Here is a 27091-nt window from a genome sequence, read left to right on the forward strand (position 1 = left end):
ACTCTGACAGCCACAAGCATGACACCCAGAGGCATGATGGGACTTGTAGTTTTGCAACAGCTGGAGGTCCACTAATTGCAGATCCCTACTTTATAGTATCAGCCTGCTCAAAAGTGTACACAACACAGATCATTGGTGTAAGTTAACACATGCCGTTTTAAAACATGCATTTGGTGCTGGTTGCACTTGAGTAGGTGCAGCGTGGTGTGATAGGCAGAAAACACTCAGTCACGTTTTGCAAAGAATGTTGTATTGCAACAGCAATTTTTTTCTCCAAAAGATTTTGTCAAATAAACAAAATACAAAGTCATAGCATAGTGACAAGAAAAGTGTCACTGGGTTTTACATTTTGATATATTGAGTACTATTAGCTAATATAAAACATAGGAAACTAAAAGGGGGGGACCAATACAGCGCAACAGCAATTTATTAGTATAAATAGTCCCAAAGGGAAGCTCACCTGCCTGGTGCCATTTACAACTTTGCAGCGGACAGAAGACTCAGGGATGCCGACAGAATTTGGGACAAGGAGCGAAGTGCGGCATGGCCAGTCCAACCCGAAAGTGAGGCTTCTTGAAGAGGTAGATGTAGACCCTGCTCTCTCCCTCCCTGTCGTTTCTCTATATCGGACAGACGGGGAACCTGTCCCTAACTTGTCCACTCGCATCAAGTGCACCAAACCCAGGAGCAGGGTCTTAAGTAGACTCTTTCTGACCCAAGATAGCCACCAAGGTAACATGGGGCGCCAGCATTCATTTGGATAGCTGCCTCCTTGTGACTGAGGAAACCATAGAGGAACCAAGTTCCTCCCAACTTCCATCACCATATGCATTGTTGCTGCGGTGGAGTGCCACCTGCAGTGGAGAATATAGACTGCACCTGCCTACACACGCCAAGATGTAACAAATAATTTTCCTTCTGAAGAAGTAAAATTTTTAAACTGCAAGAAAATTTGTGATTTCATGCTAGTTGCTTACACATCACTGACTGATCTTTTCAGCATCAGGGCCTACAACTTATACACAGCAATATAAAGTCTAAATGAGACCTCTAAGGAACTTGCATGAATAGTGAACAAAAACCTAAATCAAAATGGCAGCGATGAATATAACTCATTTTTCTTGTAGGGCAAACTGTGCTCTGTGCAGAGTATAAAGTATCCAGATCTAAGGCAATATTGTCCAGGGAATAGTAAACTGTTACCATAACCGCTGTACTGGTTAGGCCTTATGCCTACAGTCAGGGGCGGACTGACAACTCATGGGGCCCCCGGGCAATAGGAGAAGGTTATGGGGCCCCCGGGCAATAGGAGAAGGTTATGGGGCCCCCGGGCAATAGGAGAAGGTTATGGGGCCCCCGGGCAATAGGAGAAGGTTATGGGGCCCCCGGCAATAGGAGATTATGGTGCCCCCAGGCAACAGATTATGGGGCCACACAGTACACACACACACACAGTACACACACACACAGTACACACACACACACACAGTACACACACACACACACACACAGTACACACACACACACACACAGTACACACACACACACAGTACACACACACACAGTACACACACACACAGTACACACACACACAGTACACACACACACAGTACACACACACACAGTACACACACACACAGTACACACACACACAGTACACACACACACAGTACACACACACACAGTACACACACACACAGTACACACACACACACAGTACACACACACACACAGTACACACACACACACGGTACACACACACACACAGTACACACACACACAGTACACACACAGTATACACATACATACACTGAAAAGGTACTGGAGAGGCAGGGCAGCTATAATCTTGGGATTTTTTTTAAAAATACAGATTTTGACATTCTGTCCCTGGTTTTATTGAGGCTGGCAACCCTGATGGGGCCCCCTAGTGGCATGGGGCCCTCGGCAGTGCCCGAGTGCCTGAATGGTCAGTCCGCCCCTGCCTACAGTCTGTATGAATTTACGTAGGCTCTCGCTGGCAGCAAGATCTGCTGATAAATTTGTGCTAGTGCCACTGATTACACATTGTTGACCTATATATGTCGGCCAAGGGCAGCGGTGGCCAGTAAAGTTAATTTGCACTGTACACTGAATTTAAGCGTTGCTGCAAAGGTTGCATGCATAAATTGTACAGGTAGAATTTTACATGGGATGTTGCTGTGGCAAGACCCTAGGTAAAATAATGGACCCTGTATGCACAAAACTTAATCGTTAAAGTGAAAATGATGTCCTGCTACATCAATTCAGACAGGCCCCTTTTACAGGTATAGCTACATAAAACATTCAAAATAAGTACCTATACTGTTTAAAATTCAGTAAATACACTGTCGCACCCTGCTCTGCACGTGCTCAGTTGCTCTCTATTTGTAGGCAGTGTGCTGAATTTGTAGAGTCTGATCTGCTGACAGGCTAAAGATTTACTGCTGCTCATCAGCTCTGGGCTTCAGCAAATTGGCAGCCTCCAGCAAGAAGAAACAGGAGCGATGCTGGAGGCAATTTACAGCACACGCTGATTTGGTAGCATCATTATTAATGTAGAATGTATGTTCCTTACTAAAGAACATTATTTTTATTGAGTTGTTATAGGTAAAGTTCCACTTTAAAGACTAGAGTGGGGGGCGGGGATTAGAAGCCCTGTCAGTTTTTTTATTTTTGTCTGTGCCCCCGTTGAGGAGATTCACCAGCTTTATTTGTCCTGTATTTCCATGATCATTGAAAGTAAAGGAAAATCCCAAATTTTGGGTTGTCTCCAGAAAAGAATTTGGTGAAAAAAATCTTCCAATTGGGATACTTGTTCTGGTGACCTGAGAAGCTCAATGAACTTCCTTAATTTGCAGGGATTTCCTCTCATTTCCTGTTTGGCTGTGGGACAGGAAGTGAAGATAAATTTCTGTAATGGGACACAGATGGCTAAAAAAAAAATTGACAGGGGTGTATAACCCTTCCTTACTCTATCCAAAATGGGGGGGAGTTTTGCCTGTAGTTCTACTTTAAAGTGCTTACGGTAACGGTTAAGTTTACATAATTGCTTTGGATACAGTATATAGACATGTGGTACGGTTTTCCCCTCAAGTGAGGTACACTGGATAAATTCAACACCCGTTGATCATTTATTCATTATACTCAAGCAATCACAGAGGTCGTCTTTGTAAAATATATTGCTGTATGGTGTATGATAAAAGGGGGTATCCTAACTGAGATCTTCACTGCTGCTATTACAATACTTCGGCTTGGTTCGCACTGGTGCGGTGCTAAATATCGCATTTGATTCATTCCGCACTGCTGTGCAAATCACATGCAATGCCTATGCGATGCAAATTCAGCCATACAAACCCATGCAATCCGATTCCTGTCTGAATTCATAGTTTGCGCTGCGATCTGCGAACTGATCTGGGGGTGTCATTAACTTTGTATTGACACCTGCAGTGGTTCGCAGAGGGCTGTGTGAACTGTCTGTGAGTCAGGTGCGATGTGGGAGCCCGCACTGTATTTGCAGGGTTTCCCACATCGCACCAGTGTGAGCCGAGCCTTCAAGCAGAACTTTATCCATGACAACTTGATAAAAAAAATAATGTTCTTTAGCAAGGAACATACACTCCACTTTAATCATTATGCTACCAAAATTAGTGTGTGCTGAAAATTGCCTCTTGAATTTCTCCTGTTTCTTCTTGCTGCCATTTTGCTGAAGCCCAAAGCCCCTGAAAAAAAGTAAATGATAAAGTGGAACTAAACCCATTAATTTACGGTTTCAAAAAACAGTTGGCCATCCTGACATTTCAGGAATGTAACTGTCACGTTTGCTTTTGTCCTCAAACAGACTGTCAAACCACCAAATGACTGGTGTCATAACTGATCACAAGTGCAGATCAAACAGAAGCAGCTTCTTTGGCTGTAAAGGATGGGAGGGTTTAATTCTGCTTTAAAACTGTCAAAAGATCGGCCTCTACAAATTCTACAGTATCTAAAAATACAGACCAACTGAGCATGTCTGGAGCAGGGTGAGATAGTGTCTTACTGGATTTAACCACTTCCTACCTGGCTTATAGACAAGTGACGGCTGGCCGGTGGCTTTCTCAGCCTGAGTGGATGTCATATGATGTCCTGTCAGAAAGCGGTGGCCGCGGGGGACACTGCTGATGACCGATCAGCGTACCAGCTCGCTGCTGGTACCATGTGAACGACGAATAGCAGCAGGTCACATTGTCAGTTGTACACAATGGATTGCTTCCTTTCATGTCATCCATTGTGTACAATTGTTTTGCTAGCTGTGATTGGTCAATTTGATCACATGGTACAGATGGGCCAATTATAGCCATCTGTATCATGTGATTAGCTTTGACCAATCACAGCTAATTACAACAAAACAAACTGAATGATTTAGTTTCATTCAGTAAACTGCTTGATTATAGCAATGTAATTCTCTGCTATAAGTAAACATAATGTGTAAAACAACAAAAATCCTAATCCCTTCTCCAGAGTGGTACAATGTCTCTATGGTAACATTATATTGCACTGGTCACAGTGTTTTAAAAAAAATAAAATCATTAAAAAAAAAGGGAAAAAAATGTAAATTTTTTTAAATTATTGGTACCGTCACCAGTCAGTGTCTCTGATCACTGCCACACCAGTTATATGATGATATTGTACTGTACTGGTAACGCTATGTAAAAAAGAAAAAAAAAAGTGGATTTTGTTGTGTTTTTTTCTTCATTTTCCAAAAAATTATTACAAAAAAATGCAGCTTCAAAAAACCCGCCATTCCACTTACTAAATACCTTGGACTATCTACTTTCCAAAAAGGGGTAATTTGGGGGTTATTTCTATTGTCCTGACATTTTAGGGCCTCAAGAAATGAGTCTGTCAGTACATCAGGATTTATCAATTTTCAGATATATAGCATATTTTGTGGACTTTTTAATTTAGAAAAAAAAAAAAACCCAGTGGTAATTAAATACCACCAAAAGAGAGCTTTATTTGTGTGAACAAAATGATAAGAATTTAGTTGTCATTCAAAATGTGACAAGGCTGAAAGCTGAAAATTGGCCTGAGCAGGAATGGGGTAAAAGTGGCCCGTGTTGAAGTGGTTAAACAGTATAAGCATTTATCTATAATGTTTTACATGGCTATACTGTACCTGCGAAAGGGGCCAGCCTGAAGTGATCCAGCAGGACTTAATTTTCCAACTAAAGTTCCACTTTAATTTGGTCTTTAGTTTTCTAAGCTCATAATCAAGTATCTATTAAACTTCTCTAACTGTACAAACTTTCTTTTCTCATACAGCTGAAGGAAAATCTGGAGCAGTCCATCGACCATCTTAGAAGTCAGCGACTGTCCCGTCTGTCTGGAGGAAGGAGCGCCTCTCTGTCCAGCCTGTGTGCTAGTGATCTGGAGGCCCCTACAGGTCTTTCTGCATTATGTTTTGTCACCCCCCCCCAGCACTAATGAAACAGAAATTTTTCAACAGTCCAGCTCAAGGGGAGTCTCTCTTGGTTGACTCCTCTTAAACTGGAATAGCCATGTGGCCATAGAGGGGTCACTAGGTCGACTCTTAAATTGGAACGGCCATAGATTTCAATTCATCTATGACCAGCTTTAAAGTAGACAACAAAAGATTACCTAAAGCTATGTAAACAGTCTTGCTGGGCTTAACGATAATTCAAAAATGTATTGACTAGGGAAAATGCTGTCTCCCTCTTGTGCCATGTAATTTAGCATGTGGTCCAGGATCTCTGCTGAATAGATCTAAAATTAGATCCTCCATTTCGGCAGAAATTGCACAGCAAAAAAAAAATATCTAGGCTTTAGGTAATCGCTGGTTGTGTGGATAGACATGGATAGTTGCGCTTGAACTGTTGCTTAAAGTGGGGTTCCACCGCGGTTTTTTTTTTTTTTTTTTTTTCTGGTTAATTGCAAGAATTATGTTTTCTAATTATGTTTACTTACTTTTTTATTTTCGCTAAGTGTCTTCCTGCCATTTTTCGGTATTAGAAAGGCTTTATAAAAACGTCTCCTGACGTTTTCCATTTTGCCTGTGGGCATGTGAAGCCCACATGCATTGTCTTCTGGGACACTGTGCTGCTAATGTTCCAGCATACACCGTCCGTATAATCTCCGATCTCCTGGGTGCCGCACAGACTCCTGGGAAATTGAAAAAATGATCCCAGGAGCCCGTGTGGCCGACAGGAAGAGCTGACCTGCCGCTGAAGCCCCGCCCATATCCACAGCAGCACCATCCCTTTCCGGAATCTCCAGGAGCAGGAGATTTAAAAAAAGAAAAAAGAGAAGATGACAGCAGCAAGGTAAGGGGGATATCCAGCGATTACAGAACAAGATAATCCCATAGGCATAGGAGTAGGAATTCGGGTGGAGCTCCACTTTAAGTGTACAAGGCTCAATGGCCACAGCTAGCTGCTCACATGTGGCAGAAAATGCTGTAGGAATCAGAAGATTCCTGCTATTGTCATTTGCAGAGATAATTACTGTGTGACTATAGCCTTACTGTCCTTTTGTGAATAATTTAATGTACACTGCACTTTATTCAAGTCTTTTGGTGCTTTCTCCCTCCGAATGCCCTTCAGACCACTCCAGGGACCCTCAGGGATGCCCACATGACAGAGCTGCCACCAAAAAGCTAGATCTTGGATAACCTGGAGTCCAGTGCCCCCAGCACATATTGAGGGAGATTTACTAAAACTGATGCACACAGAATCTGGTGCAGCTTTGCATAGTAATCGGCTTTCAGGTTTTATTGTCAAAGCATAAGTGCACATTATGTGAAACTTGCCTGAAAACGAAGCATTCCAGCAATGCCATCTCTTGAGGACGTTTCCATTTTCACCCATCTGCCTTCCGGGTCCACGGACTCCGGCTGTGTAACTGCCTGGGACTGCGGTGACGTCACTCCCACGGGGGGAGCCACCATTTGTGACACAAGATTCTGAAGGTCCGTGTGGCCATTCCTTCAGAGCGCATACACCGCTGACTTCATCAGCTGCATAAAGTAAATATCTCCTAAGTGGAGCACGTTCATGAGGTATTTACAGTATCTATAGGTAAGCCTTATTATAGGCTTATCTATAGTTACAAATACAACATTAATGTGCTAGTATGCAATGCATACTAGCACATTATGGCTTCCCTTGAAGGTCTGAAAAAAATAAAACCTGCACCCAGCGGTTTACAACCGCTTTAACTGAACAAGCGGGAGTTAGAAGCTGATTGGTTACTATGCACAGCTGCACCAGATTCTGTTTGCACCAGTTTTAGAAAATCTTTCCCATTGTGTCTGAATGTTCTCATGGTAATGCAAAATCTGGTGTAGCATTGCATAGAAACCTATCAGCTTCTACCTTCAGATTGTTTAATTAACATAAAATCCTGGAAGCTGATGGGTTTGTAATGTATGCAGAGCTCCACCATATGTTACACACTCCAGTTTTAGTAAATCGCCTCCACTGTGTCTCTTTTTGAAGTAAAAAAAAAAAATGTGACTTTGTAATATCACACAATTGTTCTGTTTTGTATAGCATTACCATTTCTCTGTTCTATGCTCTGCACTCGTTCATTAAACTGTCCCTTTTATCTTCTGTCTCAGGATCCAGAAACCGACGCTTTCAGCCAACCTCTCCGCTTAAAGACTACACAGATGTGGGAGTTCAGCAACGGCGCCGTTCTCGATCAGCAGTGCGGTTTTTAGATGAAGTGGGGAATACTGAGCAGGTGAGGCAATCTGGAAAGATGAACAATAAAATGTCTCATTGGAACTTTCACAGCCATCAATAGGATCCAGGCCTTTACCTGCCAAATGTCACCTGCAACTTTTTTTTTTAATCGGGGTGTAATTATAGTGTTACTGCACAGAACTTGTATAAATGAAACCCAAAACCATTTAAGCAAATCCAGATAAAACTCTCATTCAACAAATAGATGGTAAACTGAGTGTAAAGCTGCATACAGCTTTCTATTCAGCTGGTAGAACTTGACTGTTCAAGCAATGACAGAGACAATCCACCCAAGTCTTTACTTTGACATGTTTTATCCGCCTATGGAGCTTAGGACTCATGCACACAGGACGTTTTTTCAGCTGCTGTTGGGGGCGTCTGACTTTTAGTTATATTTTTTTTAACTGCTTCTGAGCGCCCCACCATGGTAGTCTGTGTCCATTTACATATAAACTGTCAGGTGTTTGGAGACATAAGCGTTTAGGGGCAGTAGAATAAAACGACTGCTTATGGGTCCAGGAGCAGAGGCTGTTGAGCTGTAAAAAGGAAAAAAATGCCCCTAAACACTGCAACAAGCTGTTAGCTGCGTTTTTACAATATAGGAAGTGTTTTTACTGAAAAAAAGCCAGAAAATGATAATGCTTAAAAAAAACCTTGAAAAAACGTCCATAAACAGTACGTTAACGCTGCAGTTTCCTGGCAGCAGTGCTGGCATTTTTTAAGTAACCTGTGTGCATGAGGCCTAAATCTTGGAGCAATAGCAAATGCAATGTGTCAGAGGGATGGAATGGGTGGAGTGCCTGTCATGGTATGAAAAATAAAGTTTTGCTGTATAAATTGACACTTTCTATGTATGTCAGGATGTCGGGAATGGAGATGATAGAATTTGCTAGGGATAAGTGCAGAAGGAGTGAAATCTAAGCAAAATGGTAAAGCATATTGAGTACAATCTGATTTACAATTTCCTTTCGATTTACCGGTAACTGTGCAATGTGAAGGTCCTTCTTTTTTTATTTTATTTTTGGTACTGATTTTGATATGTTTCTTATATAGTTAACATACTTGATTGTAGGACCTCTTTGAAGAATAGGTGGATTGTAACAGTCTACATACTCTGAACTCACTCCCTCCTTCCTCAGCAAATTTCTCAATGGAACCTCATAACTGAAATACATTAAACTGTTCTCCAGCTAAAATAAACCACACTGCATGTTTACATTTGCTTATCTGTGACCGCCATTTCTGTACATGTGTGGGCCAATACCGACAGATCTCATATATGTTATATTGATAATGAGGTTTTGTTTAGGATGCTTTTGGTTCTTCTGTATTTCAGCTTCATTCCCTGCATCAGTCCCTTCGTGATCTCAGCAGTGACCAGCTACGTTTGAATGATGACCTGGGCCGTGAGCTTTCTCGGAGAAACAGGTACTCTTTTCTTTAGTGCAGACCAAAATGTTAGTTCCCATCATACCTGTCAGTTTTGTCTGTTGGCCATCAAAGTGTCTGGCCACTATTTTTTTTTCCCCCTAAATTGTATTTGCTTGCTGTAAACATTAAAATGTTACCTTGAAAATCCATATTACATATGTATGTTGTAAATGTAGCCTGTGTTTTATTCAGATCTTCAGTAACTGGTGGTCCTGCCGATCCCTAATCTTTACTCATTATGACCATGCCAAGTACAGAAGCACCGGCATGGTCAATTTGAATCCATCAACTCCAAATCTGAGCTAGAGGACACTGCTGATTAGCTGCTTGCATGAAGCCTTTTAGTCAGCCTGGTTGACATGCCCCCTCGTGCTCATTTTGACTGATGGTGGTTCCTAGCAGGAGTCTCACTGTCAGAACTAGCAGCCTGTAGTGGGTTACACTGTGGAAAGCAATGCAGTTTATGTTCCCCACCAACCCATACTGCATAATACTGCCAGGCCCCCTGCAAATAGTAATCGCTAGAAGCACAAGCTTTATTTGAAAAAATTGCACTTTATGGGAGGTTTAGGAATGATTTTTAAGTTGCCTGGTCTGGTTTAAAAAAAAAAAAAAAAAACTTTTGAAACCCAAAAGTATTTCCTAAAAATGTTGGAGGAGAATGGGCCCAAATCACTTCCACATGAATGCCCATCAAATTTAAACAGTCCTGACTATTGTAGCCACAACCCGTGTTTAATATCTCTGTCTAAGCCTGATGGATTTTTTATTTTTTTTGGTTCTGCATTCAACGTCGGAAGATCCCCGTCTTCATGACCAGGCCATTTTTTGCGATATGGCACTGAGATACGTTAAAGCGGAGTTCCACTCAAAAATGTTACTTTCGCTTTATGTGACCCCCTTGCATGCCACCTTTTGGCATGTCATTTTTTTTTGGGGGGGGGGGCGCGTGGATACCCTCTTTTTAGAGCCATCTAGCTCCCACTTCCTCCCGGTGCTCCTTGGAGCCAAAAGGAAGTTCACCTCTCCCCCCTCCCTCTGTGCAATCTTCTAGGACAGGTCCCAGAAGATTGCCCAGCCAATTGCAGCATGGTTTGCGCATGTTCAGTCCGTGCCTGGCTGTAAAGTCACAGCTTGGCACCCACAGTCACTATGCCGGTGCCAAGGAGACGAGGGGGGAGAGAAGCGGGGCTTACTTCACCCACATCGCTGGAGTGGGAGTGTCTGATTTATTAAAGGTCCCAGCATGCCTCTGGGAGTAATTGTAACTGCCAGCCTTTGCAATGCCTTGTGGGAAATGTAGTTGCACAACAGCTAGAGGGCCCCAGGTGGACTACCTCTACAGTACATGGTACAACATTTTAAATAATGTTTATTTAGAAGACCAGTGATGTCATTGTAATTTCAAGCCCTGCTAGGAATGGGGTCCAGGGAGTATCCTAGGAGCCCAACCAAGCCAGGTGAAAGGATACGTTACATAATGAGAAGCATGTCAAAACAACAAACTGAGACAAACGTTAGAATACTGTATGTAAAATAGAACCCAATGGGTATGATATCAATTGGAACCTTCTGCCATCTGTTCAGAGCAGAGCTCTGTGTTGACGTTCTCTGTGTCTCTCATCCCTGCAAAACCGGGCTGAGAAACTTGGAGATCAGTTAGTAAAAGCATCACGCTTTTACACACATTACACATAGTTAAGCACATATTTAACCCCTTCCCAGCCAGTGTCATTAGTACAGTGACCGTGTATAGTATTTTCACTGATAACTGAATTAATGTCAGTGGCAGTTAGTCAGTTCCCCCCAGCATCAGTTAGTGTCAGATTGTCCGCTGCACTATGCAGTCTCATCATAAGTCGCTGATTACTGCCATTAGAGGTATAAAAAAAATCAATTCTAGTTTGTATATACCATAGTTTTATTCTCTTAGGCCGCGTACACACGGGCGGACTGTCCGCCCAACTAGGTTCGTCAAACAGTTTGACAAACAGTCCATTCAAAATTTGCATGAGCGGACTTGACCACACACGACGAACGAACAGTCCGCTGAAAACTTGCGCGATGACGTGAACGGCACGTACGACGGGACGAGAAATTCGGCGTCCGATACACTGCAATGCAACCTTCGCCGTGTAAATTCTTTCTGAGCATGCGCGAGACTTAGTTTGCCGAACAAGCCTACACACGAGCGGACTGTTCGCTCAAACCAAGTTTCAGCGGACAGTCTTACGGAAATTCCGAAAAACTTTGTTCGTCAGACTGTCCGCTGAAACTGTCTGCTGAAGCCCACACACGAGCGGACTGTCCGCTGAAACACTGTTCAGCGGACAAAGTTGGACGAACAGTCCGCCCGTGTGTACGCGGCCTAAGTTTCACACAAGCCAATCAATATACACTTATTGGGATTTTTTTTTTTCCAAAGATGTAACAGAATACAAATTTGCTCCAAATTTATAAAGACTTTTTTCCCCCCTAATTTTATTGGATATGTTTATAGCCTAAGGTAAAAAATATATGTATTATTTTTCAAAATTTTGGGGTCTTTTTTATTTATTTTTTTGTTTTATATGGCAAAAAAACCAAAAAAAACAGTGGTGATCAAATATCATCAAAAGAAAGCTCTATTTATGTGAGAAAAAAAATTATATAAATTTAGTTTGGATACAGCATTGCATAGCTACGCAATTGGCAGTTAAAGAAGCACATTGCCGAATAGCAAACAAAATGGCCAGATCATGAAGGGGGTGAAATCTTCAGGAGCTGAAGTGGTTATGAGAGCTGGTCAAGTCCTCCGTTTGTTGTATATTGTCTATGCGGAGGAACAACTGTGGAATTGTGGGTGGCGAAGAGGTTTTCCATAGGGCCAGAACACATGAACAGGCCATGTGGATAATGATCGAGTACTTGGAGACTTTGAAGGGGAAGAAGTTATGGGGAAGTAGAAAAAGGCTTGGGTCTTTAGGGATAGTGCGGTCGGGTGAATTTATGTACTTGAGTCCAGAAATGCTGTAGTTGGAGGCAGGGCCAAAATACACCATATTACCAAAAGTATTGTGTATTTACACACACATTAACTTTAATAGCGTCTTAGTCTGTTGGGTTGGCCCACTCTTTGCAGCTATAACAGCTTCAACTGTTTTGGTAAGGCTGTCCACAAGGTTTAGGAGTGTGTCTATGGGAATGTTTGACCATACATCCAGAAGTGTATTTGTAAGGTCAGGCACTTATTTTGGACGAGAAGGCCTGGCTCGCAGTCTCTGCTCTGATTCATTCTAAAGGCGGCCTGTCGGGTTCTGTGCAGGCCAATCAAGTTCCTCCACCCCAAACTCGCTCACCCATGTCTTTATGGACCTTGCTTTGTGCACTGTCCTGTTGGAACAGGAAGGGGGCATTCCCAAACTGTTCCCACAAAGTTAGGAGCATGAAATTGTCCAACATGTCTTGGTATGCTGACGTCTTAAGAGTTCTGTTCACTGGAACTAAGGGGCCAAGCCCAACCCCTGAAAAACAACCCCACACCATAATCCCCCCCTCCACCAAATGATTTGGACCAGAGCACAAAGAAAGGTCCATAAAGACATGGATGAGCAAGGTTTGGGGTGGAGGAACTTGACTGGCCTACACAGAGTCCTGACCTCAACCTGATAGAACACCTGTGAGATGAATTAGAGCGCAGACTGTGAGCCAGGCCTTCTCATCCAACATCAGTGCCTGGCCTCACAAATGCGCTTCTTGAAGAATGGTAAAACATTCCCATAGACACACTCCTAAACCTTGTGGACAGCCTTCCCAGAATAGTTGAAGCTGTTATAGCTGCAAATGGTGGGCCAACTCAATATTGAATCCTACTGACTAAAGCCCCATACACACGATCAGAACATTGTATGAAAAATACAGATTTCAAATCGATCTTATGATAATCTGATCCTTAACACACGGCTTTCGAATGCTGATCATGACAGTTCATCTCATATAATCCGATCGGACATGGATGAAAAAAAAAATTTTTTGATTTTCATTTTAATCAATACAGTTGTCATTTGAAAATGCAATACAAATAGACTACAACACATTTCCGAATTTTCATGACTTTAGTAAACTATTTCAGGTTCAATCTGAGATTAGCATGCACAAAAAACGGGCGATCATTCGTCCAATAATCCCCTTGTGTGCACCGGGTATAAGACTGGGATGCCATTAAAGTTCATGTGCGTGTAAAGGCAGGTGTCCCAATACTTTTGGCAAGGTGGTGTATGTGTAACAAGTCCGCCTGGGGTGCTTCACACCGCCAGCAAGAGTCCTAGACTGAAGGGTATTTGGAATAGGGGAGATTAGGGGTGCGGGACTATCCAGAAACCAGCTTATATCCCGCTTTCTGATGTGTCTTATTTGTTGAAGAGTGGGATGACAGATGTTCTTGGATCTGGCTTGAGTCTGGATTTTGGTACGCAGATCAGACTCCCACAGGTCTAGGAACTGAGAAGTGTTTTGAGAGACCCTCGATAGAAGGTATTTATAGATGAATGAAGGCACATAATGGGAAGTGCCCCTCTCCCTGGCATTCCCGCTTGATTTGCTGTAAGAGAGCCATCTAAACAAGTGAGCAGCCGGAAGGGAGCGCAGGAAGTGAGAAAGTAGATGCCGTTTTAAAGCGCTCTGGTAGACAAGTGGTTAAAAACTCTACCTCCAACCTGTTGGCTGAGGAAGCCACCACCCTAATCTGGTACTGCTCAACATGGCATAATGCCAAGGCTCTGGTCATGTGATCTCGGTGGTATAGTGTGGCAAGAAGATCGGGTTTCGAGGAGGAAAGGCTGCTTAATTCAGACTTGGTCAACTTCAATAATAGTGCATGAGGGTTGGGACCTTTTATCTTATTGTGAAAGCAGTCAAAGTGATCTCCTCTTCAGAGGATGGTGTGACGGGTAAAATGACGGCTGTGCTGCCGTGTGCTTCTATCATAAGATTTGTTTTAGGAAGATGACATCCACATGGAGATGGCTGAATTCTGGTATTGATAAAGGCTGCATTGTGATACATTTTTCTAATTTTTCTGCTAGGACTGATGCTGAGACAAAGAGAACCCTAGGAGAAATATCTGCCCGCTTGAACGAGAGCCAACGCCAGGAGACGGTGAGTGCCGCAGCGTAGGAGAGCCTGCTTTCAGACTAGAGGGTTTTTTATTTTATGATGTGACAGGAGAGGCGTTCTCATTACTGACATTTATCTACAATTTCTGTATGGCTCCTGTGTGTGGGCAGCCTGTCACTTCCAGCATTGTGGATTGATTGAGCACCTGACAACCAGCGTTGTTGTCTGTTCATGTTCGCCACACGTTATTGCTTTTCACTCCATGAGCTTCTTGTCACAGGCTGATGTACTGAAAACTTGTCGCAGCCATTACTAGATAATCCAGTCACCTGCTCCAGTTGTCGGGACTGTCTGTTCACAACTCCCTCAAATACAAAATGTCATATGTCTGGCAAGATGGCTGCACTCCTGCCACATTCAGAGATCGGTGTATGACTGCAGTGGGCTGTCCAGAAATCAGAGTATAACTGTCAGTGGAACTTATCTGGCTTTGCCAAATATTTAATTGCAGCACCCAGTGTGGCAATAGTTTAGTAGTATCACTGTCCCGATATTTACTTGTAATGTTAACAGCCACCTACAAAAAATACAAAATGAGACTGATGACCAGATGAGACTATTGCTCTATTATTGCAGCCTTTATAGCCGTTTCTTTTGTCTTTTTAAAAGTTTAACTTCTGTGAATCGAATTCCTTGTGTAAAACTGATGTACAGAAAGGCCATTGAGCTCCTATCCCATTGTTGTTTGCAGGTGTCTGAGCGGGTGGAGAGGCGGCTGCAGCAGTTGGAGAAGGAGATGAGGATGGAAAGGCAGCAGGTAGAGAGCCGACAGGAGCAGCTGGGTCAAGTGTCCTCTCAGCTTCAAGAGGTAAAAATCCACATATCTCCCAGATATTCCCCTCCTCCTAATACATAGACTTCAGGACCTTTCCCTCATATATAAATTTGGTCTACCCCCCCCCCCCCCCCCCATAATCGCACTTGGTATCTTCTGCACACGTGGTATTTCCTGCCCCTATACACAAACATGGTATCTCTCTCTACACCCCATATCCAAACCTGGTATTTTTTATTGCCCCCATACACAAACTTGGTATTTTTCATACACCCTCCCCCCCCCCCCCAAGTTAAATTGGTATCTCTGGCCCCCCTGTATGCAAACTTAATATCTCCCACCCCTCTATACACAAACGTGGTATCTTCCGCTCCACAAAATATGTATGTTTGTATCTAACCCCCCCCCCCCCATCACAAATGTAAACTTGCCATCTCCTGCGTCTATACACATATATTGGTATCTCCCGCCCCCTCATATGCACACATGGTATCTATTGCTCCCTCCCCCCACATGCAAACTTTGTATCTCCTGCCCCCTCATATGCAAACTTGGTATATTTCGTCCCCCCTCCCAAAAAAAAAAATCACACTTGGTATCTTCCACACGCATGGTTTTTCCTCCTCCCTATACACAAAGATGGTTTCACTTACTGCACCCCATACCCAAACTTTGCATCTTTCACTGCTCCCATACACAAACTTCGTATTTCCTGTAAACCCCCCCCATAGCCAAACTTGGAATCTACCACCCCACCCATATCCAATTGTGGTATCTCCCGCATCCCCCATACACACACTTGGTATCTTCTGCAAACATTAAATCTCCTACTCCTTATACACATACATGGCAACTCCCACCCCTTTCCATATGTAAAACTGGTATCTCCAGCCCTCGTTCTATTCGTAAACTTGTTTGGTGTTTTCCAGGCCCCCATAGGTACTCATGGTATCATGCAACCCCCCATATCCAAAATTTGTATCTCCCGCCCCCCCATAGGCACTCTTGGTATCTCTGCCCCCACCCATCATATTAAAACTTGATATCTCCTGCCCCCCGTATAAAAACTTATCTCCCCCCCCAATATTCAAACCTGGTATCTACCACCACCCCCCCTCCCCTCCGTATCCAAACTTGGTATCTCATGCCCCCCATATCCAAACTTGGTATATCCCACCCCCCGTATACAAACTTGGTATCTTCTGCCAAGCCATATACAAACTTGGTATCTCCCACCCGCATATCCAAACTTGTTATCTCCCGTCAAACCATGTCTATACTTTGGTTCCCACCAATATCCAAACTTGGCACCCCCCCCCCCCCCCAATATCCGAACCTGGTATCTAGCGCCCCCCATATCCAAACTTTGTATCTCCCGCCTTCCCCCAATATCCAAACTTGGGTTCCCCCCCCCCCCCCCCACCAGTATCCAAACTTGTTATCTCCCACCCCCCGTATTTAAACTTGGTATCTTCTGCCAAGCCATATCCAAACTTGGTATCTCCCCCCCCCCCCCCCCCGTATCCAAACTTGGTATTTCCCGTCAAACCATGTCCATACATTGGTCCCTTCCCCAAATATACAAACTTGGTATCTCCGCCCCCTCTACACCAATATCCGAACCTGGTATGTAGCACCCCCCCATGTCCTTACTATGTTTTTCTCCCGCCTCCCCCCAACATCCAAACTTGGTATCTCCCGCCTCCCCCCAATATCCAAACTTGGGTTCTCCCATCCCCCCAATATCCAAATGTGGTATCTCCCGCCTCCCCCCAATATCCAAACTTGGGTTCTCCCATCCCCCCAATATCCAAATGTGGTATCTCCCACCTCCCCCCAATATCCAAACTTGGGTTCTCCCTCCACCTCCAATGCCCCCCCCCCCCGTATCCAAAATTGGTATCTTCTGCCAAGCCATATCCAAACTAGGTATCTCCCACCCCCCGTATCTAAATTTGGTATCTCCCATCAAAACATGTCAATACTTTGCGCCCCCCCCCATATCCAAAGTTGATATCTCCCACTCTCCCGTATCCAAACTTGGTATCGCTCGCTCCATTTGTTAACTTAGTGTCTTCCTCCCTAATAAGCAAACTTGGTATCACCCCCCCCCCATATCCAAACTTTGTATCTTTTGTCCCCCGTCCCCAATATACAAACTTTTGTATTTGCCGCCCTACCCTTTTCCAAACTTGGTATATCCTGTGTCCCCCATACACGAACTTGGTATCTCCTGCTACCCACATAATCAAGCTTGGTATCTACCTCCAACATGTTATGTTATCTTCTGCACGTATACACAAACATGGTATCTCCCACCACATCCCATACATAAACCTTGTATCTACTGCTATCGCTCCATTCCAAACCTTGTATCTCCTCTCCTCACCCTGATCCAAACTTTGTATCTCTTGCCTCACCTATATCCATAGTTTGTATCTCCCGCCTCCCCCCCATATCCATAGTTTGTATCTCCCGCCTCCCCCCATATCCAAACTTGGTATCTCCCGCCTCCCCCCCAATATCCAAACTTGGTATCTCCCGCCTCCCCCCAATATCCAAACTTGGTATCTCCCGCCTCCCCCCAATATCCAAACTTGGTATCTCCCGCCTCCCCCAATATCCAAACTTGGTATCTCCCGCCTCCCCCCCAATATCCAAACTTGGTATCTCCCGCCTCCCCCCCAATATCCAAACTTGGTAACTCCCGCCTCCCCCCCAATATCCAAACTTGGTAACTCCCGCCTCCCCCCCAATATCCAAACTTGGTATCTCCCCCCCCCCAATATCCCAACTTGGTATCTCCCCCCCCCCCCCCCCCAATATCCCAACTTGGTATCTTGGTATCCCCCCCAATATCCCAACTTGGTATCTCCCGCCTCCCCCCCAATATCCCAACTTGGTATCTCCCGCCTCCCCCCAATATCCAAACTTGGTATCTCCCGTCTCCCCCTCCAATATCCATACTTGGTATCTCCCACCCCCCGTATCTAAACTTGGTATTTCCCAAGGCGTCTTTCAGGACAGCACCTGAGAGATAGCGACTCCACCCTCCTCGTTAGGAAACACCTTCTTCCTCCAGACTTTAAAGGGAGGCGCCTCCCTACCACACATCAGTTTTTGTGTTTCCTCCGGCCCGGAGGGAACACCTTTTGGGAAGGAGTCTGTTTCTCTTAGGTGTTCCTGAGGGACTAGGCTTCTTTCCCTTTTTTTCCTCCTTTAGAGACCCGCTGTCCTCCCGACCTACCCACGCCTCGTCAGCGGTAGCAAGCGGGCTCCTCTTCCCCTCTTGTGCTCGGAGAGAGCCGAAGACTCGGTGGCCCGCACGTTCGTAGGCGCGGCGGCGCGCGTGTGCCGCCGCCATGTTTGTTTTCGGCGGTCGCGCCGGAAGTGACAGAGCGGGTCATCGGGTCAGCTGAAACGTCGTTTCCGGCGTGGACGCAGGGGGGAGGAGGGAGGACAGGTGCTGGTGCCTATTTCCGCTTCCGGTCCGGTGCAGCTGCACGGCGTGACTCCGGAGGCGGCGTTTAGCCACAAGTGGATCTCTGCACAGCTGATTATGGAAGATTCAGCGTCTGCAGCGGTGGGGACAGGCACAGGCACCAGCAAGGCCCAGGTAAGAGGCAGCAGTTAAAGTCTGCCTTTCTTTTTCTATTTCCTGGCGTTTGGTCTCGCTCTCTCCTTTCTTTTTTCCCCCCTGGTGGCAAGGGGCCTGTCTGGGCACTAGAAGCTGACTGGTTTCTTCTTAGTGCACCTGTGTGGTGATCCCTATCAAAGCTGAGACTGGGTCTCACTAAGGGTTCCCTGGTTTTTTTCCCTTTTTTGTCTTTTTCTTCATAGGCTAAGAGCTCTGACCCAAAGAAAAGATGTCCTTCTTGCAGGGCCAAGCTGGGAGAAAATTGGAAGAAAACCTTATGCAGTCCCTGCATTACTTCTTTAGTTAAAGAGGAATCTGCCTCTGTATGTGAGGATCTGGTGGCCTCTGTAAAGAAGGAGCTGTACGCCACGATCCAGAATTTTCGTGACTCACTAGCAAACCCGGCTGCTAGTCAGCCTTCCACTTCAGAGTCTTCCCAGGGGTCTCTCTCAATCCCGGTGTTAGAATCTCTGCCTGAAGACCCTTCAGATAGGGAAAAGCAGTCCACTGCTCTTTCCGTTAAAGATTCGGAAGAGGAGTTGGAGGATTCTGAGGTAGCCCCCTCTAAATTCAAACTGTCCCTTGAAGAGGTCGATGGGCTCCTTAAAGCCATTCATGCTACGCTTGGTTTAAGTGAGGAGAAAAAGGAATTATCACTCCATGACCGCATGTATGCTGGGTTGGATGAGCCTAAGGGCCGAACATTCCCAGTTCATCCGGTCATCTCTGAGGCCATTAGGAAAGAATGGCAGGATCCAGAGAAAAAGCCCTTTTTCTCCAAAGCCCACAAAAGGCGTTTTCCTTTCGAGGAGGACCCTGCAGCAGTATGGAACAAGGTGCCCAGACTGGATGCCGCCTTTTCCCAGGTTTCAAGGTCCACAGATCTGTCCTTTGAGGATATGGGAGTTTTGAAAGATCCGATGGACAAACGCATGGATCTTTTGCTCAAGAGATCATGGCAATCAGTTATGAGCAATTTAAAACCAGCAATGGCCACAACGTGTGTAGCCAGAAATTTAGAATACTGGATTAACCAGTTAAAGTCACATATAGCTGCAGATTCCCCTAAACAGGAAATCTTAGATTCTTTTCCTACCCTGATTACGGCAGTGGCCTATGTTGCAGATGCCTCAGCTGAGGCAATTAAGATATCGGCCAGGTCAGCAGCTCTAACTAATGCTGCAAGAAGAGCCTTATGGCTTAAAACCTGGCCGGGTGACTCGGCTTCAAAGAATAAGCTGTGTGGGTTACCCTTTTCAGGAGACTTGCTCTTCGGCTCTGACCTCGATAATATTCTTGACAGGACAGCCGATAAAAAGAGATCCTTTCCGGTCAAAAAGAAAAAGCAGGTACCAAAGCGTCTTTTTCGACCTCAAAAAACTCAGGATCAGGACAGCAAGTTGCAAGGGAGAAGGAAAAGTTGGTCCGCCCCGAAGCCGAAGGGTAGAGGCGGAATTCTCTTCCGTCCTCCTACACAGGCCGAAAAATCGCAATGACTCGTCTCTGCGGGTGGGCGGAAGACTACAAGAATTTCTTCCGCAGTGGTCAGGGATAACTTCAAATCAGTTTATCCTGACCACTCTCGCGCAGGGTTACTCACTCGAGTTTGTCAACGACCCCCCAAAAAGGTTCCTGATTACCAACACCCCGCGGGATCCAGTAAGGGCCCTGGCCATGAAGTCCTCTCTAGAGGAACTGATGCAACAGGGCGTAGTAGTACAGGTACCCCTGCAAGAACAGCAGGAGGGGTTTTATTCCCATGTTTTCCTAGTAAAGAAACCGACAGGGAAGTTTCGGTTGATTCTCAACCTAAAACCTTTAAACGAGTCCATAAGGTACAGGAAGTTCAAAATGGACTCAATTTTTTCGGTCAGAAACCTGTTGACGCCAGGATGTTTTATGGCGTCAGTAGATTTAAAAGACGCATACCTACATGTTCCGATCTCTCCCCAGTCTCAGAAGTTTCTCAGGCTGGCGGTGAGGTTGGGGGGTATGGTTCATCATCTCCAGTTCAGGGCCCTACCCTTCGGCCTGTCATCATCTCCCCGAATTTTTACCAAAATAATGGCAGAAGCTTTAGCGCCACTGCGTCTTCAGGGAATCGCAGTTATTCCTTATTTAGACGATCTGCTGTTTTTCGCCCCATCCAGCGAGGAATTGCAGACCAATCTAGGCAAAGCTCGCAGCCATCTGGAGGCGTTGGGTTGGATTTTGAACCTCCAAAAGTCGTCCCTAAACCCATCTCAGGAGATTCGGTTTTTAGGGTTTCTAATAAATTCGGTGGAGCAAAAAATCTTCCTTCCCTTAGACAAAAAGGACAGGATTTCCGGTGCAGTGTCTTTATTACAGACCAGCCAAAATCTGACAGTAAGACAGGTTATGTCAGCTTTGGGAGTTCTGACTTCAGCAATGCCAGCAGTCCAGTGGGCAAGAATGCATTTCAGGTGTCTGCAGGCTTTCCTTCTAAAATCTTGGGATCACACAGTGGCATCCCTAGAGGCAGAGGTGAGAATGTCAACCCAGGTAAAAAGGTCCCTATGGTGGTGGAAAAGACAGGAGGTCTTATCGGAAGGGTTAGTCTGGGCTTTTCCAGTCGGGAAAAGACTAACAACCGACGCCAGTTCCTGGGGGTGGGGAGCCCATCTAGGAACACGTTTCACTCAGGGGTCCTGGGCCAAAGAGGAGACAATAAGGTCCTCAAACTGGAGGGAACTCAAGGCGATTGCCTTAGCTCTGGAGTTGTTTGTTCAGGAACTGCAGTCCCATCACGTCCAGGTCCTAACAGACAATGCCACGGCAGTGGCTTATTTAAACAGACAGGGGGGTACAAGAAGCAGGTCGCTTCAGGTACTGGCCATGGAGATTCTTCGGTGGGCGGAAAAACATTTGTTATCCCTATCAGCAGTCCACCTAAAAGGGGATCTAAACAGGGTAGCGGACTTCCTAAGCAGAAACGCTATTCGGGAAGCAGAATGGTCTCTAAATCCGGAGGTATTCACAATGATTGCCGGAAAATGGGGTTTACCAGAAGTAGACCTGTTCGCCTCAAGGGTGAACGCCCAGGTTCCCCAGTTCTTTTCCCTGGACAGTCGCGATGGCTCGCTGGGCACAGATGCGCTAGCTTATCCATGGGAATTTCGTCTTTGCTATGCTTTCCCCCCATTTCAGTTAATCCCGTTAATTTTAAGAAAAATTCAGAGGGAGAAGGTACCAGTTATTCTAATCACGCCCTTTTGGCCAAAAAGGGCTTGGTTTTCGACAGTTCTAGGCCTGGCAATCAAGCCTTGTCGGCATCTGCCCCTCAGACACGATCTGTTGTTGCAGGGCCCAGTGAACCATCCAGGAGTGGCCAGCCTGGCTCTCACGGCCTGGTTTCTGAAAGGCAGCTCCTTAGGAGCAAGGGGTTTTCCAACCGTTTGATCTCGACCCTTTTAGCAAGTAGGAAAAGGGTTACGAGGGCCATTTATTCTAAGGTCTGGAAGCGTTATGAAACTTGGTGTTTGTCAGCCGCCCAGGTGACAGGGAGCCTTGTCTCCATCTTGGAGTTTTTACAAGATGGTGCAGACAAGGGACTGGCAGTTAGTACCCTGAAGGTGCAAGTAGCAGCCCTGACGGTGTTCTTAGAAAAATCTGTGGCCTCAGATCCGCTGGTGATCAGGTTCTTTAGAGCTCTTAAAAGATCTAGGCCAGCTCCTGTTAAGGTTTTTCCTAGATGGGATTTGTCGGTAGTCCTACAGTCTCTAACAAAAGGGCCTTTTGAGCCTCTTGTGGAGGCTTCCCTTAGGTTTCTCACATTAAAAACCGTGTTTCTGATTGCCATTGTCTCTGCACGCAGGATCAGTGAGCTAAATGCTCTGTCAATTAAAGAACCATATCTTTCCATTTTTCCTGACAGAGTTATTCTTAGAACAGATGCAAAATTCTTACCGAAGGTAGCTTCAGTTCAGAACCGTATACAGGACATAGTACTGCCAACGTTTTGTGTTAACCCCAAAGGAAATAAGGAGACTTCTTTCCATACTTTGGACGTCAGAAGGACTCTGCTGAGTTATTTAAAAAGGACGGAGTCCTTCAGGCGTTCAGATTCACTGTTTGTACTTTTCTCAGGAAGAAAAAAGGGTTTTCAGGCTTCTAAAGTTACTTTAGCTAGATGGCTGAAATTAGCTATCTCAGAGGCATATTCCCAGGCAGGGTTATCTCCTCCAGCAGGAATTTGTGCACACTCAACCAGAGCTCTGGCGTCTACGTGGGCAGAGAGAGCTGGTGCCACCCCTGAGCAGATCTGCAAGGCGGCGACGTGGTCGAGTTTTCACACATTTGTGAAACATTATAGACTGGATCTCACTTCTGCCAGCGATCAGGCGTTTGGCAGAAAGGTCCTGCAAGCTGTTGTCCCGCCCTAAGGGGTGGTAAGTCTCTGTTATCCTCTCAGGTGCTGTCCTGAAAGACGCCTTGGGAAAGACCAAGTTAGACTTACCGGTAACTTGTTTTCCAGAAGTCTTTCAGGACAGCAAGCATCCCGCCCTATGGTATTATATTATGCTACGCTGTGACTAACGTATGTGTTTATGTGTTCCAGCCGGGGCCGGAGGTTCTCTTCTACAACTGATGTGTGGTAGGGAGGCGCCTCCCTTTAAAGTCTGGAGGAAGAAGGTGTTTCCTAACGAGGAGGGTGGAGTCGCTATCTTTTAGGTGCTGTCCTGAAAGACTTCTGGAAAACAAGTTACCGGTAAGTCTAACTTGGTCTTTCTCCACCCCCCTCCTCCCATATCCAAACTTGGTATCTCCCATCAAACCATGTCCATACTTTGGGCCCCCCCCCATATCCAAACTTGGTATCTCCCGTCAACCCATATCCATACTTGGTATCACCCGCCCCCGTATCCAAACTTGCCATCTCTCGCTCCATTTGTTAACTTGGTGTCTTCCTCCCTAATATGCAAACTTGGTATTCCCCCCCCCCCCCCCCCATATCCAAACTTTGTATCTTCTGCCCTCCATATTCAAACATTGTATTTGCCGCCCCACCCCTTTCCAAACTTGGTATCTCCTGCTACCCACATAATCACACTTGCTACCTCCAACACATGGTATCTCCTACACGAATACACAAATATGGTATCTCCCACCACATCCCACACCTAAACCTTGTATCTTCGGCTTTCGCTCCATTCCAAACCTTGGTATCTCTCGCCTCACCCATATCCAAACTTTGTATCTCACCCATATCTAAACTTCGTATCTCGCGCCTCACCCATATCCAAACTTGCTATCTCCCCCCCGCATCCAAACTCAGTATCTATCGCCCTACCAGTTTTTGGCATCTCTCGCTCCATTTGTTAACTTGGTGTCTTACTCCCCAATATCCATACTTTGTATCTCCCGGCCCCATATCCAACATGATACCTTCCATATCCCCTTCCTTGGTATCTCTTGCTCCATTCGTTAACTTGGTATTCTCTCTCCCCCATATCCAAATTTTCAAACTTTGTATCCTCCCCCCTCCTCCCATCCTCATGTCCAAATTTGTGTCTGCCGTCCCACCCATTTCCAAACTTGGTTTCTCCCATGTCCCCCATACATGAACTTGGTATTTCCTGCTACTCACATAATCACACTTGGTATCTTCCTCCCACATGATCTTTTCTACCCACATGGTATCTCTTACACGTATACACAAACATGGTATCTTCCACCACATCCCATATGTAAATCTGGTCTCCCATATCCATACTTGGTATCACGCCCGCCCCCCATATCCATACTTGGTGTACCCCCCACAATACCCACATCACCCCAATACCCAAACTCTGTATCTCTCGCCTCACCCATATCCAAACTTTGTATCTACCACTCCACCAAATTTCAAACTTGGCATCTTCTGCTGTTTCACAAGTCAAATTGGTACCTCCCCCCCCCCTCCCCCCAATATACAAGCTTGGTATTGCCCGCCCCCCCATATATCCATACTTGGTATCGCCCGCCCCCCCATATCCATACTTGGTATCGCCCGCCCCCCCATATCCATACTTGGTATCGCCCGCCCCCCCATATCCATACTTGGTATCGCCCGCCCCCCCATATCCATACTTGGTATCGCCCGCCCCCCCATATCCATAGTTGGTATCGCCCGCCCCCCCATATCCATAGTTGGTATCGCCCGCCCCCCATATCCATAGTTGGTATCGCCCGCCCCCCATATCCATAGTTGGTACCGCCCGCCCCCCACCTTTGTATCTCTCGCCCACCCACCCATACGGTATTGAACTCGCCCCCCCATGTCCATACGGTATTGTACCCGCCCCCCCATATCCATACGGTATTGTACCAGCCCCCCCATATCCATACGGTATTGTACCAGCCCCCCCATATCCATACGGTATTGTACCAGCCCCCCCATATCCATACGGTATTGTACCAGCCCCCCCATATCCATACGGTATTGTACCAGCCCCCCCATATCCATACGGTATTGTACCAGCCCCCCCATATCCATACGGTATTGTACCAGCCCCCCCATATCCATACGGTATTGTACCCAGCCCCCCCATATCCATACGGTATTGTACCCACCCCCCCATATCCATACTTGGTATCCCCCCCCATATCCATACTTGGTATCCCCCCCCATATCCATACTTGGTATCCCCCCCCATATCCATACTTGGTATCCCCCCCCCATATCCATACTTGGTATCCCCCCCCCCATATCCATACTTGGTATCCCCCCCCCATATCCATACTTGGTATCCCCCCCCCCCCATATCCATACTTGGTATCCCCCCCCCCCATATCCATACTTGGTATCCCCCCCCCCATATCCATACTTGGTATCCCCCCCCCCCATATCCATACTTGGTATCCCCCCCCCATATCCATACTTGGTATCCCCCCCCCATATCCATACTTGGTATCCCCCCATATCCATACTTGGTATCCCCCCCATATCCATACTTGGTATCCCCCCCCCCATATCCATACTTGGTATCCCCCCCCCCCATATCCATACTTGGTATCCCCCCCCCCCCATATCCATACTTGGTATCCCCCCCCCCCCCATATCCATACTTGGTATCCCCCCCCCCATATCCATACTTGGTACCCCCCCATATCCATACTTGGTACCCCCCCCATATCCATACTTGGTACCCCCCCCATATCCATACTTGGTATCCCCCCCATATCCATACTTGGTATCCCCCCCATATCCATACTTGGTATCCCCCCATATCCATACTTGGTATCCCCCCCATATCCATACTTGGTATCCCCCCCATATCCATACTTGGTATCCCCCCCATATCCATACTTGGTATCCCCCCCATATCCATACTTGGTATCCCCGCCCCCCATATCCATACTTGGTATCGCTGCCCCCCCCAATATCCGTACTTGGTATGGCTGCCCCCCCAATATCCGTACTTGGTATGGCTGCCCCCCCAATATCCGTACTTGGTATGGCTGCCCCCCCCAATATCCATACTTGATATCTCCCACCTAACCCTAATATCCAAACTTGGTATCTGCAGCCCCCCTGTATCTAAACGTGGTATCTACCATATCCCCCCCCCCCCCCACCACCATATCAAAACTTGGTATCTCCCACCCCTTCCCCCCCATGTCCATACTTGGTATCTCCCGCCTGACCCCAATATCCAAACTTGGTAGCTCCAACCTCCCTGTATCTAAGCATCCACCATATCCCCCCCCCCCCCCATATCTAAACTTTGTATCTCTCGCCTCACCCTGTTCTACACGTCAAAATGCTCCATATCCATACATGGTATCGCCCGACCCCCATATCCACACTTGGTATCGCCTGCCCCCCCATATCCATACTTTGTATCACCCGCCCCCCCATATCCATACTTGGTATCGCCCGCCCCCCCATATCCATACTTGGTATCGCCCGCCCACCCCCCCATATCCATACTTGATATCTCCCGCCTAACCCCAATAGTCAAACTTGGTATCTACAACCCCCGTATCTAAGCGTGGTGTCCACCATATCCCACCCCCACCCCATATCTAAACTTTGTATCTCTCGCCTCACCCAGTTCTATAAGTCAAATTGGTCCATATCCATACTTGGTATCGCCCGCCTCCCATATCCATACTTGGTATCGCCCGCCCCCCATATCCATACTTGGTATCGCCCGCCCCCCATATCCTTACTTGGTATCGCCCGCCCCCGATATCCTTACTTGGTATCGCCCGCCCCCGATATCCTTACTTGGTATCGCCCACCCCCGATATCCTTACTTGGTATCGCCCACCCCCGATATCCTTACTTGGTATCGCCCACCCCCGATATCCTTACTTGGTATCGCCCGC

The 27091-nt window shown here is 46.1% G+C and overlaps 1 protein-coding gene across 5 annotated transcripts in view; it reads left to right on the forward strand.

Moving 5' to 3' along the window:
- The window catches only part of CEP128 (centrosomal protein 128), a 373597-nt gene that overhangs the window by 73604 nt on the left and 272902 nt on the right, over positions 1-27091 (forward strand). For 4 of the 5 annotated variants that reach the window (XM_077463576.1, XM_077463578.1, XM_077463577.1 and 1 more), the window contains exons 5-9: positions 5320-5440; positions 7634-7758; positions 9097-9188; positions 14255-14327; positions 15037-15153. In XM_077463576.1, coding sequence (XP_077319702.1) covers positions 5320-5440; positions 7634-7758; positions 9097-9188; positions 14255-14327; positions 15037-15153 — 528 coding nt within the window. Of the gene's footprint in view, positions 1-5319; positions 5441-7633; positions 7759-9096; positions 9189-13922; positions 14120-14254; positions 14328-15036; positions 15154-27091 lie in introns of those variants that run through there. The other variant, XM_077463580.1, reaches the window with a different exon arrangement.

This window comes from Lithobates pipiens, unplaced genomic scaffold, assembly GCF_037356315.1.
Source record: "Lithobates pipiens isolate NorthernLeopardFrog02 unplaced genomic scaffold, aLitPip1_a1.2 Scaffold_30, whole genome shotgun sequence".
NCBI classification, from domain to species: domain Eukaryota; kingdom Metazoa; phylum Chordata; class Amphibia; order Anura; family Ranidae; genus Lithobates; species Lithobates pipiens.